Genomic DNA, 17,389 nt, shown 5'->3' on the forward strand with positions numbered 1-17,389 from the left:
GGGCGGCGGTGGCGGCCTCGACGATCATGCAGAGGAGCCGCTCTTTGCACCAAGCTGTGGAGAAGGTGCGCCGAGGAGCCGCCGTGCCACGGCCGCCACGAGCGCAGCACACTGGCCCGCGCTGCAACCGCAGGCGCGGCCAGCGACCCAGCCGAGCCCAGCGTCTGCCCAACGCTCCGCGGCCGGCTCCACCTCCTCCTTCTCTTCCTCCTCCTCCGCCGCCGCCTCGGCCGCTACACCCCTGAGGAGCCCGGACGGGCGGTCCGAGCCCCTCTGCATGGATGTCAAGGCGGCGCCCAACGGGGTAGCCACCATCGAGGACCGAATCCTTCGAATCACCGGCTACTATGGCTACTACCCCGGCTACTCCGGCCAGAAAAGTAAGGAGAAAGCGGCGCCGTGGGCAATCCGCGCGTGGGTTGCTGCGCTGCGCTGGGTTGCGGGATGGCAGGCCGGCTGGCCGGCTGAAGGCGGCGCACTTCCCCCCACCCTCTCTCCGTCTCCTCTAGCGGGAAGGTATCGCTTCATCCAGGGGTCTCGCAGGAAACCTGCGCACAGCTGAGCCGCTCGTTTGGGGAGCAGGCTTCCTTTTTTAACCCCCTCGCGCCCTGCGCGACTTTGCTGTCGCTCCTCCGGAGATGAGTCTTTAAAAAAAACAACACCCCCCAAACCGGGCAGCAGCGGATAGGGCAAGGGGGAAAGGGGGAGAAGGGGGGGGGATGCCGGAGAAGGTGCGCCGGATTCCGGGGGTCGAGGGGTGGGGGGAGCGGAGGACGGAGAGAGGAAGAAGATGCCCCCACTTTCCACGCTCTGCATATTAGGCTGGGGAACGTCCACTTGCCTCGGTCTGTTTCGTGATTTGCCTGTGGATGGGCGGTTGCTTCTCCTCCCACCTCCTCCGAAAATGGTGGGCCCGGCGAAGAAGGGGGTCTCGGGGCTTGCGTGGCGTGTGCGCGCGCGTTTGAAGGAGCGAAAGGGGCGCCCGCGCGAAAGGAGCGCACTGGCTGCGCATCTGCACCTTGCAGCTGCGAGAGAGAGAGAGGGAGGGAGAGGGAGGGAGGGAAGGAGAGAGAGAGAGAGAAAGAGAGAGGGGAGGGAGGAAGAGAGAGAGAAAGAGAGAGTGGGCAAAAGAGAGAAAGAGAGGGAGGGAGAGAGAGAGAGAGAAAGTGAAAGGGGGGAGAGGGGAGAGGGAGGGGGGAAGAGAGAGAGAGACGGAATCGCGCGCACGCTTTGAGGATTGCCGCATCGAGTCTTGCCCGGCCTGCCTGTTAAGGGATGGGTAGGTTCGGCAGCGGGATAAAGCTGCAGTCATAAGCGTCCCGCGGCCTCGGTGCGTGTGGGAATCCGGCTACGGGTTCGCTGCGGTTCAAAGACGACTAAGCAGAGAAGGTGTCGCAAGAGAGGCTTACAACTACGAGGGCACGGAGAGAGGGAGATGTTTCATATGATTAAAACTGGCTTTAAAAAGGGGGGGATTGCAGAGAGATTCCAAGTAGTGGTTGCAGGAAGGGGCAGCTGCGTGGCTGCTGGACCTGCCTTCCTAGGGTGGATAACCTGTGTACCATTTTAAGTTTCTGAAATAAACTTTAACAACTTGTTTCCCATGTTCAGGCGAAGTGGTTAATAAAAGGAGAGAGGGCAAGGTCCATTGGCCACTTTGTTTGAAAACCGGTCTGAGTTTCAAACACCAAAGGAAGTTGTCCCTAACAAAGTATGCAAGCATGAGCGGTACTTGGAGCTGATGGCAGACGCTGAGAGCATTTTATTTCTGACCATTTGCGGTGGCTGTTAAGTGGAACAAATCACATGCAGAGGCAATAAGAGCCTTGGTCCTCCTCCTTTCCCACTGCCTCTGCCAAGCCTTTTCTTGGATAGTGGCCAAAGTATTCCTCTTATGTGGCTTCTTAAGTTTGCAGCAATGCAGCCTTTCTGTGCGTATTTCACATATTTCCAGGTGGTCTGTTTGATTTAAGCATTTATACCCCTCCTTTGTAGAAAGAGAACAATTGTCTGTCAAGTGTAAGGAGAATGCTACTTCACGGTGACAAAGTACATATCAAAAGTTGTGTGGCAAGGACACATTGGCTCCCACAGCTGTGCTTCCTTCAGAGAAGCCCAGGACACCCTGACGGTGGATTTGCAGAGTTTGTTGCAGAAATGAGACCAAGCCAGCTCTTTGTCGAAGGGAAAGGTTTATTGCGCAAGGTTCAGCAGCGATAGCTCAAGCAGAATCTGAACCCCGAAGGGCAGTTGGTTACAGGTTTTTTTATGCTTTATCAGCCAGGATATTGATCATTCTCCTAAGTACACATTCTTCCCATGTCACGTATGCCTCGTACATATTAACCCCTAGTGAAAGGATATCTTGATTGCCTTATAAGGATATAATCTTACCAATTTCTTGGCTTGACCTAGTCAGGTAGATAAGATAATCAATCTCCTGTTGCATGGATAAAGCGTTGGGGCATTCTTGCCCAGCTTAACCTTACCTATATGTTAACCTTCTACTTTATTCCCCCCCTTTGAAACTCTTCTGACTTTTCAAGAGGAGTTTCACAATCACCCACGCCTGTTATTTTTTTCATATCCCCACATTGCCTTTACCTGGGCTACTGCTTCCATTTTTTGCTAATAACGACAGGCTCTTAGATATGGTTCACACAAAAATGGGGAGGACACATGGGGGAATAACACAGCCAGCAGCAATTAGACCTATAAGGGCAACTATGGCTTGCAAACCAGGTAATTTAGGGAACCACCCACTACAGATCTCTTTGAAATTAAATCCACTCCATTTCTGGTCAGTATTATGGGTAAGTTGTCTCATTTCCGTAGTTAATTGTTTAATAACTTTCCCTGTTTCATCAATCTGTAAACAACAGTTAGAGAGGTTAAACTTTCTACACACACCTCCCATCCTGCACATCTCAGCGAACCTGCACAAGGTAACCATGTCGTATGTCTAGCTGTAATCCAGGTGGTGTCAGTTTTACACATATACTTATGGTGGGTTTGTATGCATCCTTCAGGAGTCGGACCCACATCCCACTCTACCTGTTTTGCCTGGTTCGTCTATTGGCCATGCAAGCATCGTACTACAATACTATCCTTTCCTTTCCTTGTTTAAGGACAGTGGTGTGATTTACATATGCATACAGACACTCCATCTTTCCATTATAGATTTGCCTGAACCCGGTATATAATGTAACGTTTAGCCTTTCTGGGGTTTCAGGTTTGTAGCAAGTTTCCTTACCCCCTATGGTACATAATGTATACATGGTTCCATTTCTCTGGCAACTTTTTCCCGTTGGTTTACAATCTCTTGGGGCTTGGGTGTGATAGACTAAAGTGGCTACTGTAGCCGGATCTTGTTTTGCCTGGATGATACATTATTGGCAATTGTCAGATCCTTGTTTGGGCGGTTCTGTTGTTATGGCTTCTCAGTGCCTACTTTTTCCAGGAGTGCCTTGATACCAAGCGGGGGCTACTAAGGATGGTTGTTTCTGGACATTACACAACCCCGCCCAACCCCTCTTCAACTGGAAAGGGCTAATTATCCACCCGATTACAACGGAAGGGGGTTGGCCACAATCCAAGGCCACTAGGGGTAGACCAGAGGACGTCAGAAGGTGATTACATATCCCAGTGATGGCGAACCTATGGCACGCGTGCCACAGGTGGCACACGGAGCCATTTGTCAGGGCACGCGAGGCGCTGCCCTGTCAGCTGGCCAGCACGCATGCGCACGCTTGCCAGCTGAGTTCACCCTTTTTAAAAGCCATTTTTCGCCCTCCCCAGGTTCCAGAGGCTTTATAGGAGCCTGAGGAGGGCAAAAAGAGCCCCCACCGGAGGCCCTCATGAGTTTCTCTGCAGCCTCCGGAGCGCAAAAAAACGGCCCTATGGGCAAACCGGAAATTCAGGAATGGACTTCCTGTTTGCTCGGAGGATCATTTTGACTGCTCCAGAGGCTTTAGGGAAGCCACCTGAAGGTACCTGAAGCCTTCAGAGTGCTTAAAATAACCCTCTGAGAAAACCGGAAGTGACTACTGGTTGCTCAGAGGGTCATTTTGACTGCTCTCGAGGCTTCAGAGAAGCCTCCTGAAGGTCCCTGAAGCCTTCGGAGTGCTCAAAACAACCCACCGAGCAAAACAGAAGTGAGTTCCGGTTTGCTCGGAAGGTTGTTTTGACTGCTCTCAAGGCTTCAGAGAAGCCTCTTGAAGGTCCCTGAAGCTTTCGGAGTGCTCCGACCCTCCGAACAAACCGGAAGTGACTTCTGGTTTGCTCGGAGGGTTGTTTTGAGCACTCCGAAGGCTTCAGGGAAGCATCCTGAAGGTCCCTGAAGCCTTCGGAGCACTTAAAACGACCCTCGGAGCAAATCAGAAGTGACTTCCGGTTTGCTCGGAGGGTCGTTTTGACTGCTTCGGAGGCTTCAGGGAAGCCTCCTGAAGGTCCCTAAAGCCTCCGGAGGGCTTCTGGGGCGGCGGAGGAGGCTCTTTTCGCCCTCTCCAGGCTTCTATAAAGCCTCTGGAGCCTCAGGAGGGTGAAAAAAGCATGCAAAAATGGGGGGGTCGCACCTGTAGTGCGCGCATTTGCACTGGGGGGAGGGGTCGTGCATTGCATTATGGGTGCGGCACGCCTGCACACAACCTCCCTGCGCTCCCCCGTCTTATGGCATGCAAGCCAAAAAAGGTTCGCCATCACTGACTTATCCCAACTCTGAATAACCTTCCTATATGTTTGCACACTTCTGAGTTCCTGGGCCCAATTTCCATGCACATTATGGACACATGCAAATCGAATCCTCTGGGGTCATCACATGGCTGGGGCCATCTCTCTTCCCAATATGCTGGGTCTAACCTAAGTACTTCGTTAGTTTCACTGTCCACCCTCCCTATTGGTTCACTGAGAGCAATTCTATGGCTAGGACCCCATTCCCCTAAGTTTTCAACATACACGTCACCATATCCCAACTGTAGTTTACATTCTAATACCATAATTAATAATATAAATCTTGGCTCCATTCTTCCACTATGCGTAAAGGATCAGCTTCCGGAGTGATCCAGCAGAGCGTCTTCGACACTGTGCGCAGGGAACCTATTGCCGGTAAGGTTCAGCAGAGTGTCCTTTCAGGCGCAAACAAGAAAATCTACTACTGTTTTTTTCCCCTACTGCTACTGAAAGGCAAAGTCCCTTGCGCTTAAGCCGGAGCACCAAGGGTTTATCAGTGGATTGCGCTTCCCACTGGACCGGGTCACTTTGAGCTGATTTGGGCCCCCTCACGTATCACCATCAATCTCCAAGTATGTTCAGGGTGGTGGGCTAATGTCAGTTGGTTGCCCTCTGGTGTAAAGGAAATGGTTGCGTTTAGTTTTGTTAGCAAGTCCCTCCCTAAAAGTGGGATGGGACATTCCGGCATATATAGGAACTGGTGTTTTAGAACAGTATTCCCTAATTGACATATTGTAGGCTTAAGAACCAGTCTCCCTAAAACCCTTCCTGAGACCCCTTGGATTTGAATTTGTCTGCCCGTTGGCGGTGCAATTGGTTTATTCACCACCGAACGGCGAATGGTCATGTCACTTTTTTCAGTGTTGTCGTAACTTTGTAAGGGGAGGACTACCTGTATGCTGTTGATGCTCAGCTGTATATCTCCACCACTGTCTGGCCAAGTGTCATTGACTGGAGGCTGTTGGGAGGGTGAGTGGTGGGTCTGAATGTGGATGAACAGGTTTCAATTTAAGCCTAGCAATACAGAGTCGCTTTTGGGTATTAGGACTTCCTAATCCTGGAGTTTTTTTTCCAAATCTTTAGTTCTAGATGGAAACAACAGGACTAGGGTGCACTGGGGGCATCTTACTGGGCTATGGCTCCATTTTGAAGAATATGTGGTAGCCATGACCTGTTTTTGCACAACTTCCATGTTGTGCACTAATTGCACTCCTTCCTGTGTCATGAGACGTACGCGTGGTCACTCATGCTTTGGTCACTTTTTGAGTAGATTATTGCAATATGCTTTACACAGGGCTGTCCTCGAAGAATATCTACAACCTTCGGTTGGTCCAGAATGCAATGGCAGAAGCTATTATGGGTGGATCTCATTATGCCGGGATTACAATTTTGCGAACTGCATTTGCTCGCTGGTGGAAGAAAACAGTTATTAAAAGAGATGAAGCAGGGGTGGGCTTCAAAAATTTCAGCAATGGGTTCTCTGCCCAGTTGCTGGGTGGGTGTGGCCTAGTTGGCCTCCCGCACCATGGTGAGGGGGCTGTTTTTGCCTCCCCCCGGCTCCGGAGGCTTTACTTAAGCCTCTGGGAGAGGCCCTCCAGAAGCTGGAAATGGGCCCATTTCTGGCCTTCCAGAACTTCTGGGAGGCCTGTTTCCCCCCTCCTCGAGCCTCTGCACTGGCCCTGCACTTATCTTGCATCCAAAACAGGCTGCGTGGAGACTCCTGGGAGGGGTGGAGTGGGAGGGTAGGGCAGGGCAGGGTGGGTGGGGCCAGCCAGGAGTGGGATTTGGAGGTTCTCCAAACCAGCCATAACGTTAGCTAATCTAGCCAAGCCGTGTCAGTGGGCCTTTTGCTAAATCTAGGGCAAGGAGTGCAGTTAAACTATCATGCGTTAGTTCTCTGACATACTGCCTGGGAAGCCTGACATGAGAAGTAGCTTTTCTTTATGATGGGGAAGCTTGGGGATAAAAATATTGACCTTGCAGTCCAGCACTCCTCAGGTAGACAGCTTGACAGACCCCTGCAGCCCACACAGGGCTGCTCCAGGTCGCAAAAGGCCTTCATTCCTGAAGCGGCTTCAGAGAACGGTCTTCTGAAGAGAAAACCCCATAACAGCATGGAGGGCCCCCATTTCCCTGTGATTTTCTGAAGCTATGCAGGTTGCATGAGAGCAGACCTAACTCTTACATGGCCTCTGCAGCCTCTGAAAATTATGCCAGGTGTGCTTTTAAAAATAGTTGTCAGGTATTGGTGAACATTGGTGTGTCATCCAAAATGTTGGCATGTCACTTTTGACAGATGGGTCATGGGTTTGCCATCAATGGTGTAAGCAGTACTGAGCTAAACAGTCCAGATAAAATCTGCATAGAAGTTTTAGCCGAAGGCTTTTAGCCTTAGCAGGGGTGTCAAACTCGCAGCCCATGGGCTGGATGCATCATGCATTGGCCATGCCTGCCCCCATTTTAGCAAAAGGGAAAAAAATTGCGTTACGTCACGTGACAACGTGTCATCGCGGGTTTGACACCCCTGGCTTATAGGATTCAGTTTTCCATCCTGGATTTAAACTAGTGTTGGATCATTCATCAGCAAGTGAATGACTGGGGATTGTGTATGTGGTGTGTGTGTGTGTGTGTTCTCTTCTATGAGCCAGAAGGCAAGCAAATGGTTTTGTTGAAATAGAATATTTCTGCATTGGAAACTTTCAATTAATGCTGGCACCCAGTGGCAATTGGAGCAGACCAGTCTATTGAGGGCAGCAGCACTTTATCTGACTGGGATATATCAGATGACCTGCTGCTGGTTGCTTTTTTGGGTTGTATTTTTAAAGACAGAAACAGCATGTGTCTAATGAAAAGAGATTTCTTTTTATACATGGTTGGGAAATGACCCAATGCCGTTTTTATTGTTTCAGCATGATTTTTCTATTTGGCACAGACTGTGATAGCCCTGGGCATTAACCTTAAACAGATGCTGATTTAAGGCACTTCCAGGGCAAAAACAGAACTTAATTTGGTCAGATGGGGGAAGGGGGAAGTGAGGAGAGGGGAATTGCAAAAGATTGGGCTTCTTTTGTTTTTGTTTTTCAATGAGTATTTAAACTCTTTAGAAAGAAAAGAAAGGAACAGAATAGCAGAGCTGGAAGAGACCTTGGAGGCAGGGGTGAAATTCAGCAGGTTCTGATAGAGGAAATTTTGAGTAGCTCAGAGAACCGGCAAATACCACCCCTGGTTGCCCCCAGAGTGGGGTGGGAATGGAGATTTTGCCGTATCCTTCCCTGCCATGCCCACCAAGCCATGCCCACAGAACCGGTAGTAAAAAAAAATGAATTTCACCACTGCTTGGAGGTCTTCTAGTCCAACCCCCTGCCTAGGCAGGAAATCCTATACCATTTCAGACAAATGGCTGTCCAACATCTTCTTAAAGACTTCCAGTGTTGGGGCATTCACAACTTCTGGAGGCAAGCTGTTCCACTGAGCAATTGTTCTAACTGTCAGGAAGTTTCTCCTCAGTTCTAAGTTGCTTCTCTCCTTGATTAGTTTCCACCCATTGCTTCTTGTTCTACCCTCAGGTGCCTTGGAGAATAGCTTGACTCCCTCTTCTTTGTGGCAGCCCCTGAGATATTGGAACACTGCTATCATGTCTCCCCTAGTCCTTCTTTTCATTAAACTAGACCAGTGATGGTGAACCTTTTTTGTCTGGGATGCCGAAATCAAGTGCCCATGTGTGCTCGCGTGCCCACCCCCATACGTTAATGCCCCCTTGTACCATGCCCCCTGCACATGCATGTGTGTCCCCCCCTGCTGCCTTGCACATGGCTTTTTTGGAGTCTGGGGAGGGTGAAATCGGCCTCCAGCGCTCCCCAGAGGCCCTCCGGAGGCTGGAAACGGCCCATTTTCCAACTTCCGGTGGGCTCAGTAGGTCTGTTTTTCACCCTCCCCAGGCTCCAGTGGCTTTCTAGGAGGCTGGGGAGGGTGAAAATGGCATCCCCTCCCCGGCGGCCCTCCGGAGGGCGGAAAACAGCCGAAAATCAAGGCCGAATATCAACTGGCCAGCGCACGCATGCGTGCTGGAACTGACAGGGCAACGCCTCATGTGCCCTCAAAAATGGCTCCGCATGCCACCTGTGGCAAACGTGCCATAGGTTCGCCATCACGGAATAAGACATACCCAATTCCAGCAACTGTTCTTTATATGTTCATATGTGTTTACATAAACATATATCTTTATATGTTCCTCCAGTCCCCTAATACTTGTAATCGTTTATATTAGTGATGGCCTTTTTGTCCTCGCGTGCCGAAATCGTGCCACATGCAACAACGCACTCACACCCCTAATGCAATGTGCCCCACCCCTGTGCATGTGCATGTGACCCCCCCCTCCCGTGCTCCCTCCATGCATGCGTGTGACATCCCCTGTGCCCTGTTTTGGGCTTAGCAGGCTTCCCTGGAGCCTCCTGGGACCAAAAACGGGGTGTGGGGGATGCAGTGCACCCCTACCGCCTGGACATGTCTGCATGACCCCCACACCTGTGCATGCATCCTCCAAACATGCGTGCATGTCTCCCACATGCGCGGCAGAGACCCGCAAATCAGCTGGCCAGCAGGAGGCGTGCATGCATGCGCAGTGGAGTTGAACTGGGGCGACAGCTCACATGCCTATAGAGAGAGCCCCACGTGCCACCTGTGGCACACGTGCCATAGGTTTGCCATCATGGGTCTACGTGATCAGTAAAGTTCACTTTCAATAAATTAGGCAAGGATGATTAAAGGAAATCAAATCCTTTCTGCCATTAAAATCTTCCCTTTGTTCCTTGTCATTCAATCTTGCTGCCTATTCTGGAGCAAAAAGTTAGAAATGACATTTGTAGCAAAAGGTAACAGGCCTGACCCGAAGGTTAAAGTTGATAAAAGGCACCAGCCTATGGAGGTAATCATTCCGCTCAGAAGGCCAGAGCTTCTCCCATTAATAAATAACAGATCTTTTCCTCCACAAGTTTGCTACCTTCATCTGTAATGCTAATTAAGTGGGAGACGGCAGCTCAGTGGGATGCCTACTATAGCATTCCTTTTCGGACAGGGGTGTCCAAACTTGGCAACTTTAAGACTTGTGGACTTCAACTTTCAGAATTCCCCAGCCAGCTCTGCTGGCTGGGGAATTCTGGGAGTTGAAGTCCACAGTCTTAAAGTTGCCAAGTTTGGACACCCCTGCTTTAGGAGAACTGGTCAATTACACTTTCTAGGAATTTCTAGAAAGCGGGTTGTTTCTGCTTGCTTTCAAAGAGCAAAGGCAAAACATTTCCTCTAAAAGAAAATGCCAAGAGAACTCCTGGCCACCTCTGAACATCTGATCTGATTCTTTGTGTGTACTGTTCAGGAATTATTGAGTCTGTCATCTGCACCTCTATAACTGTCTGGTTTGGCTCTGCAACCAAACAAGACAGACTTAGACTTCAGAGGATAATCAGAACGGCAGAAAAAACAATTACAACCAACCTGCCTTCCATTGAGGACCTATATACTGCATGAGTCAAAAAGAGGGCTGTGAAAATATCTACAGACCCCTCACACCCTGGACATAAATTGTTTCAACTTCTACCCTCAAAAGGACGCTATGGGACACTGTACATCAGAAAGCTAGACACAAGGACAGTATTTTTCTACATGCCACAACTAATTCCCTCAACACTGTCAAACTATTAACTAAGTCTGCATTACTATTACTATTAATCTTCTCATCGTTCCTATAAAACCTGCCTCCTCCCACTTATGACTGCATGGCTGTAACCTTGTTGCTTGTAGCCTTATGATTTATATTGATTGTTTCCTGGTATGGTTTGTTGGCTTATTTGTATCCTATGACCAGTGGTGGGTTACAACCGGTACACCCCGGTACGGACGTACCGGTGCCTGCCGGGAGCACCAGGTACCGTTCTGGTATGGTGCTCCACAGGGCCCACCCACCTGCCCACGCTCCTTACCAGTATTTAAGCTCTTCGGGGCTTCTGTGCACGCACATGGAGCATACGATGCCTGCGTGACGCTCCACCGAGCAGCTGCAGCATAGTGGAGATGTCACCGAGTGTCGCAGGCGGTAAGTACACATGTGTGCACTGCACGCATTCATGTGGTGGACGCTGGGCCTTGTTGCACTGTACCAGTTGCACCGGGATCCGGAACCCACCACTGCCTATGACTATCATTAAGTGTTGTACCTTATGATTCCTGACGAACGTATCTTTTCTTTTATGTACGCTGAGAGCATATGAACCAAAGGCAAATTCCTTGTATGTCCAATCCCACTTGGCCAATAAAGAATTCTATTCTATCCTATCCTATCCTATCCTATCCTATCCTATCCTATTCTACTCTATTCTAGCATTTGTCCTGCATTCTTTCAAATGGCTCCGCGTGCCATAGGTTCGCCATCACTGATCTAAGGCAATCTGAAAACCTCCCATTTTTTTTCCTCCTTCTAACTTTGGGCCCTTAAAGCAGATTCTCGAAGCGCAAGCTGATGTAACTTCTAAAAAAAGAAGTCTTCAGGAAAGGACACAAATCTAGCAGTTATTTTCCAAAAACTTCTTTTAAACTGGCCCAAATCTTTTAGATGTTCCCCCTAAACAGAGACTTATCACCACCTCATCCCAAACGCTAGACAAATTTGAGAAGGAATGGGCATAGAATTTGCCAATGTGTAATTCATGAAAAAGCTACCCAAGCTTTTAAGCTTCCAATTGTTGGGAAGATTGTCAACATTTCTCCTTTGCTAGAAGTTAGGCGGGAGGATGGCAGCTTGGTAATAGCCCATCAATTTCAGACAGAAAGTTCAACCTTCCATCTTGGCAGTCCCCGAGCCGAATGGCTCTCAGTTGGGATGTGCATAAAACAGACAGTAGGTTTTGTTTGAAACCTGGAATAAACCAGCATGTCCTGAGAGTTTTGCTGCACCATCTGTTTGGCCCCAGTAGAGCAGAAACAAAACCATTTTAGTTGTCTTTAGTTTTGAAAGAAAAACAAATCCAGAGGATTTTGAGCGTGAAGAGTTGCTAGCACTGAAGAGGTTACCTAGTTTGGGTAATGAAATGTGTTAGGGGTATACTCCCAACAAAATGTATGCAAGAAAACAACCAATAATACAATACAATAGTAGAGTTGGAAGGGACCTTGGAGGTCTTCTAGTCCAACCCCCTGCCTAGGCAGGAAACCCTATACCGTTCCAGACAAATGGCTATCCAACATCTTCTTAAAGACTTCCAGTGTTGGGGCATTCACAACTTCTGGAGGCAAGCTGTTCCACTGATTAATTGTTCTAACTGTCAGGAAATTTCTCCTCAGTTCTAAGTTGCTTCTCTCCTTGATTAGTTTCCACCCATTGCTTCTTGTTCTGTCCTCAGGTGCCTTGGAGAACCAAGCTCAGGGAGCGCCAAGGATCCCTCATTTCAACCCTGAGCTACGAATATTCCCCTTTATTGATCTGAGAGGTTTTTTTAGGTCTTTGGTCGGTTCCCTCCTCCTTCGTTCTCCTCTCTTCCTCTTAACACTTCACTGTATGGAGTATCCCTCTGTCCCGATCTCCTCTGGGTCTTCCTTCCTTTCCCTTTTCTCCCTTCATCCCCCAATGTGGTTGGCTTTTTCTCTCCTTCCCATGGGCAACGTTTTGTTCTGTTCCAGAACAAAATAGCTCTGTTTGATGCTGTATACAGCCGTGTTTCTCAGCCTTGGCAGCTTGAAGATGTGTGGACTTCAACTCCCAGAATTCCCCAGCCAATTTGTAATACATGCCAAAATATCTGAAGCCCTCATGTTTTACGTTGGGCATGAATCACCTGAAAGCAGTTGTTGCACGCTCGTCCTGACCAACACAGGAGAGTATTTGTAGCTCAGAATTGAAATGAGAGGTCTTTGGTGATCTCAGAGCTTGGTTGTTTTTTTGGAGATGTTTCATTATCCAAATTAGCTAACATCATCGGTTCTAGACAATTGTTTCTGAAATACCTAATATGTCTCTTTCCTTAATCTGAGTCAAGTTCTACTGGAGATATTGTTCTTTATATTCTATTAGTAAGAGAAGTGTGTGTGTTTCTCATCTGCAGAAGAAAGGACTTCCTTTATGGTGGCCCTCCTACCACTTGATATCTATTTATTTATTTTTAACAGCTTCTCTGTTATGATATAGTAATAGATAATAGATAATATCCATATTGCTGTAGATAGTTTAATCTTTTATTGAAAGAACTTTCAAGGTTCTTGGCTTAAATACACCGATACTTTTAAATATTTTTTGATCGTTGAAGGCATCAACTTGAATTCATATTTGGGATAATTACATATTATTAAAGCAAGTAAATAACTCAGTTGGTGGAACAGGGACTCACCAGGGTTTTTTACTTCGTAGGTCATCTGTTTTTCTCATCCTTCCTACTTCACTGCCAATTTATATTTTAATACTGTGTCTGTCTGTGTTGTTAAATTCTGTTTTGGGTTTCAGGTGTTTTGTTCCAGCCTGTCCTCCTTCTATATTTATACAGAATCTCATTTGTCATTTTGTCTCCTTTTTTCATATTTTAGATGAACTTGTTTCTCAACATGCCTTGCTTGGTTCTCATTATCTTATTGTTTGATGCCATCTTGCCATCACTTAACTGCTCCTACTTGATTTCAAATCATTGATAAACCAATTAAGGTATTGATACAGGGAAAACCACATTCCTCCAACTTCTGATTGTAATATTCTGCTGATCCCGTTTGAACTAGTTATGGATCAGTTTCTTTAGGAATTTTGCAAAGATCTACAAATTCTACTATGATATGCAGAGTGAGTACAATTGTAAGACAACTGGACTTACTTGATTTTTTCTCCTTGAAAATGTTTCGCTTCTCACCTAAGAAGCTTCTTCCATTTAGAACTGGATGAGAAGTGAAACATTTTAAAGGAAAAAGCCAAGAAAGTCCACTTTCCTTGTGAAAAAGCACCTTTGGAATAATCATGACCTGGATGAATCTCCATAGATAAAAGTAGCCAAATATTTTTCAAGAGGGACTTTTATACACCCAACAAGCAGCAATTGTGCCGATGGCATAGCATGTGCACTAAAATGTTACCTATTTATTTACTTTGTGCACTGCCAAATGCAGCTATAATTTAATAGACAAAGTAAATATGGCAAAGAAAAGGAAGCAGAGATACCTGAACTATTGGATAATTTTATTCTGGGAAGAAAGATGTTCGGATGGAATTAATCTGAGCAGGAATATAGATGCTTTTGTCATCTCATATCTTCTGAGGCCCCCAAAACAGAGTTCTCCAGGTGAAGTTTTTCTACCAGATGAGTGGAATATGGGGTTGGGTGGAAGAATGTATTCTACTTTCAATGACACATCTAACTATGGACAGCATCAAAAGATTCTCACCATTAAAAAGTCTTTCTTCTACACAATTTTTTTTCCAAAGAAGCACCAGGTGATTATTTTCTAAATTATACCACCATGAAAGAACTTGGAAATATAGGTTTTCAGTCTCAAGGGATGAATAATTATGGCACAAAAAGCAAGGCATAATCTTAAATCAGAATTTCTTAACGTGGTAAACCTGGTTGGATTATACTAAAGCTAACCATAGACCATGTGAACCGAGAATGATATGATTTGTACTCCCGGATATCTGGAGGACACTAGGCTGAGGAAGCAACTTTATTTTAATTGGGGATAGGTGATTGTCTTGCATGCTATTTTGAGAGACCATGAGTGAGATTCAGATTTGCACATTGAAATTCCAGGAGGCAGACACCAGAAACAAATAACAGTCTCAGAGAGCGAAAAAACAATGCACACAAAGAAGCATTTTTCCTATTTCATTCAAGATTCAGGATGTCTAGATTCCTCTAGCGCCCTTTAAATAATGTCAATATTACCCTTTCCGTGACATGCAGCTTTTCTCCTAATCTTTTATTCCAGGTATAAAATCTTTATTTTCCAGGAGTTTCATAAGAAGAGTCTCACTATTTTGACAGATTTGTAACAAAATATTTCCTCTTCTTCTCACACTATATTTTCAAAATCTAGTAAGTTTATTTGGTCAGTTGATTAATCAGTTGAATCATTTTTAATCCACTAGAAAGCTCCAGTAATCATATCTTTAAAACATGATTCTTAAAAAAAGCCAGTACTGTATTAAAAAATGAGGATGGAAGCTGGGTTTTTTTTTTTGTAAAATATTGTCACGCACCATTGAAAAAAAATGTGATTAGTTCCCTCAATTTATGTTGATTTGATTGAATTAAATTAGTTTATATACTGGATAATGTTTCAGTGATTAGTTGGAATTTTGATAGACTTCAGCTAGTCACTAGGATTTTGTCTTTTCTGTGTCCTATCATCTTGCATTGCTTCTCTGATCTTATGAAGCTGCTGAATTATTCAGTTCAGTGATGACTCTGTCTTGGATGCTTTGACTTTCTGAAGGAGATGAGGTTAACTGGGGACATGACCATTTTAGTGGGGGAGATCCAGGTAACAGAATACTCCTTGCCATACATGTTTCTTGATCAAGAATGACCTGATTATCTTTTAGATTCTGGCTTAAAGAACCATGCAGGGTTCTTCAGGTTTTGGATGAAATTGTCATTCAGTATTTTGTTAGTCAATTGTCAATAAAGTAATTCGTTTTAAGGGATGCGGTGGCTCAGTGGCTAAGATGCTGAGCTTGTCGATCAGAAGATCGGCAGTTCAGTGGTTCGAATCCCTAGCACTGCGTAACAGAGGGAGCTCCCATTACTTTATCCAAGCTTCTGCCAACCTAGCAGTTCGAAAGCATATAAAAATGCAAGTTGAAAAATAGGGACCACCTTTGGTGGGACGGTAACAGTGCTCCGTGCCCCTTTGGTGTTGAGTCATGCTGGCCACATGGCCACAGAGATGTCTTCGGACAGTGCTGGCTCTTCGGCTTTGAAACAGAGATGAGCACTGCCCCCTAGAGTCAAGAACGACTAGCACACATGTGCAGGGAAACCTTTACCTTTACCTTAGTTTGTTACTGTTTTGTCTTCCTGTCTCATGGATTCTTGTTTGATGATATTATGTTCCAATCTCTTCTCTCTTCAGTCCACATTCATTATAGCATTCATTTATTCTTGACTCTGTATTTCTTGTTTTATCATATGCATTTCTTAACTACTTGATCACCATTGCATTCAGCTTGCTTTTGTTTCTCTGAATTCTCATTTCCACATGAGAAATTGGGCCAGAGAGCACAGCCATTTTCATTTTTGAACAAGGCTTCATATCTCAAAATGGGAAATATTCAAGGCCAGCCAGTTTATCTTTTTGTTTCTACATTAATGAATGCAAAACCAATTTTCTTTCTTACCTTCATAAGTAGTTCTTGATTTACAACAGTACATTTAGCGACCAAAAGTACAATGGCACGACAATGGAAAAAAGTGATTTGTGACTACGGAGATGCTGCAGTGATCATAAATGTGAAAACTATTCGTAAGTCAAAATATCCAGTGCCATTCTAACTTTGAACAGTCACTGAATGAAATGTTGTAAGTTGAGAACTACTGTATTTATGTCTATCCAGCTTTAATATCTATTGAAAGAGAGCTGATCATTTTCTTAATTCATGCATGGTTGAATTAGGTTTTAGGGTAGGATTTTATTTCAAACCTTCGGCTGCAATCTGCTTTCCTAAAATTTAAAATGATTAATGCACATTAAAACAAGAAAATAAAGCAGGAGGAGCTTCAATCATACTATCAGCACCAGAGGGCAGGACAAGAAACAATGGTTGGAAACTAATCAACGAGAGAAGCAACCTGGAATTAAGGAGAAACTTCCTAACAGTGAGGACAATTAACCAGTGGAACAGCTTTTGCCTTCAGAAATCGGGGGTGCTCCATCACTGGATGTTTTTAAGAAAAGACTGGATAGCCACCTGTCTGTAATGGTATAGATTCTCCTGCTTGAGCAGAGGGCTGGACTAGAAGACCTTCAAGCAAGCTCCTTTCCAACTCTCGATTCTGATTCTGATTCTGATTCTGTTCCTGTTCCTACTGTACTGTTCCTACTGTACTGTACTGTAGTCTACTGTAGTCTACTGTACTGTACTCTACTCTACTCCCCGCTGGCTGACCACTAAATGACAGCAAAGAGTTTATGCTTTCCAATTGCTTTGCTGCAGTTTTGTGCTCATTTGCATATTTGTAATTCAGGCCTCATATCCAAAATAAAGCAAACTTAACCAAGATTAAAACCAGCCAAGTTGAGTAGGTTGCATGAAAGCAACGGTTAGACCTTAAACAAGCCAGTGAAGGATGTTGAGTGAACCCAAGTTCAAAAGTTGGAGTCATTAATCTTTTATGTATAACATTACTTTTCAAACATGAATGGAAGATTCAGGTTCAGTAAGTTGCTTCCTGTTCTTGCTCTGAGAAACTTTTAATACAAATTTCTTTCCACCGCTTTGTTTTTCCTTATCTCCTCTCTGCTTCGTATTGTGGGTGCTAGATAAAGACTGTCCATGTACTGTATTTCATTTTGTCTTTCCTTCTCAATAGAAGGCACTGGGAAGAAGAAGAAGAAATAGGAGATAGAAGTGAATTCCACAAACAGAATTCACAGGGAACTCAGCAGCATCTCAATAAAAAAATGTTTTATGTTATTT

The 17,389-nt window shown here is 45.8% G+C and overlaps 1 protein-coding gene across 2 annotated transcripts in view; it reads left to right on the forward strand.

The window, feature by feature from the left end:
- The first annotated feature begins 235 nt into the window (after positions 1-235).
- The window catches only part of SLC35F4 (solute carrier family 35 member F4), a 185,415-nt gene continuing 168,261 nt past the window's right edge, over positions 236-17,389 (forward strand). Inside the window, exon 1 of one of the 2 annotated variants that reach the window (XM_081933901.1) lies at positions 236-380. In XM_081933901.1, the coding sequence (XP_081790027.1) occupies positions 278-380 (103 nt within the window). In that variant the 5' untranslated portion in view covers positions 236-277. The remainder of the gene's footprint in view (positions 381-17,389) is intronic. The other variant, XM_081933904.1, reaches the window with a different exon arrangement.

Source organism: Natrix helvetica, assembly GCF_964273705.1.
Source record: "Natrix helvetica genome assembly, chromosome: 1".
In the NCBI taxonomy this organism is placed as follows: Eukaryota; Metazoa; Chordata; class Lepidosauria; order Squamata; family Natricidae; genus Natrix; species Natrix helvetica.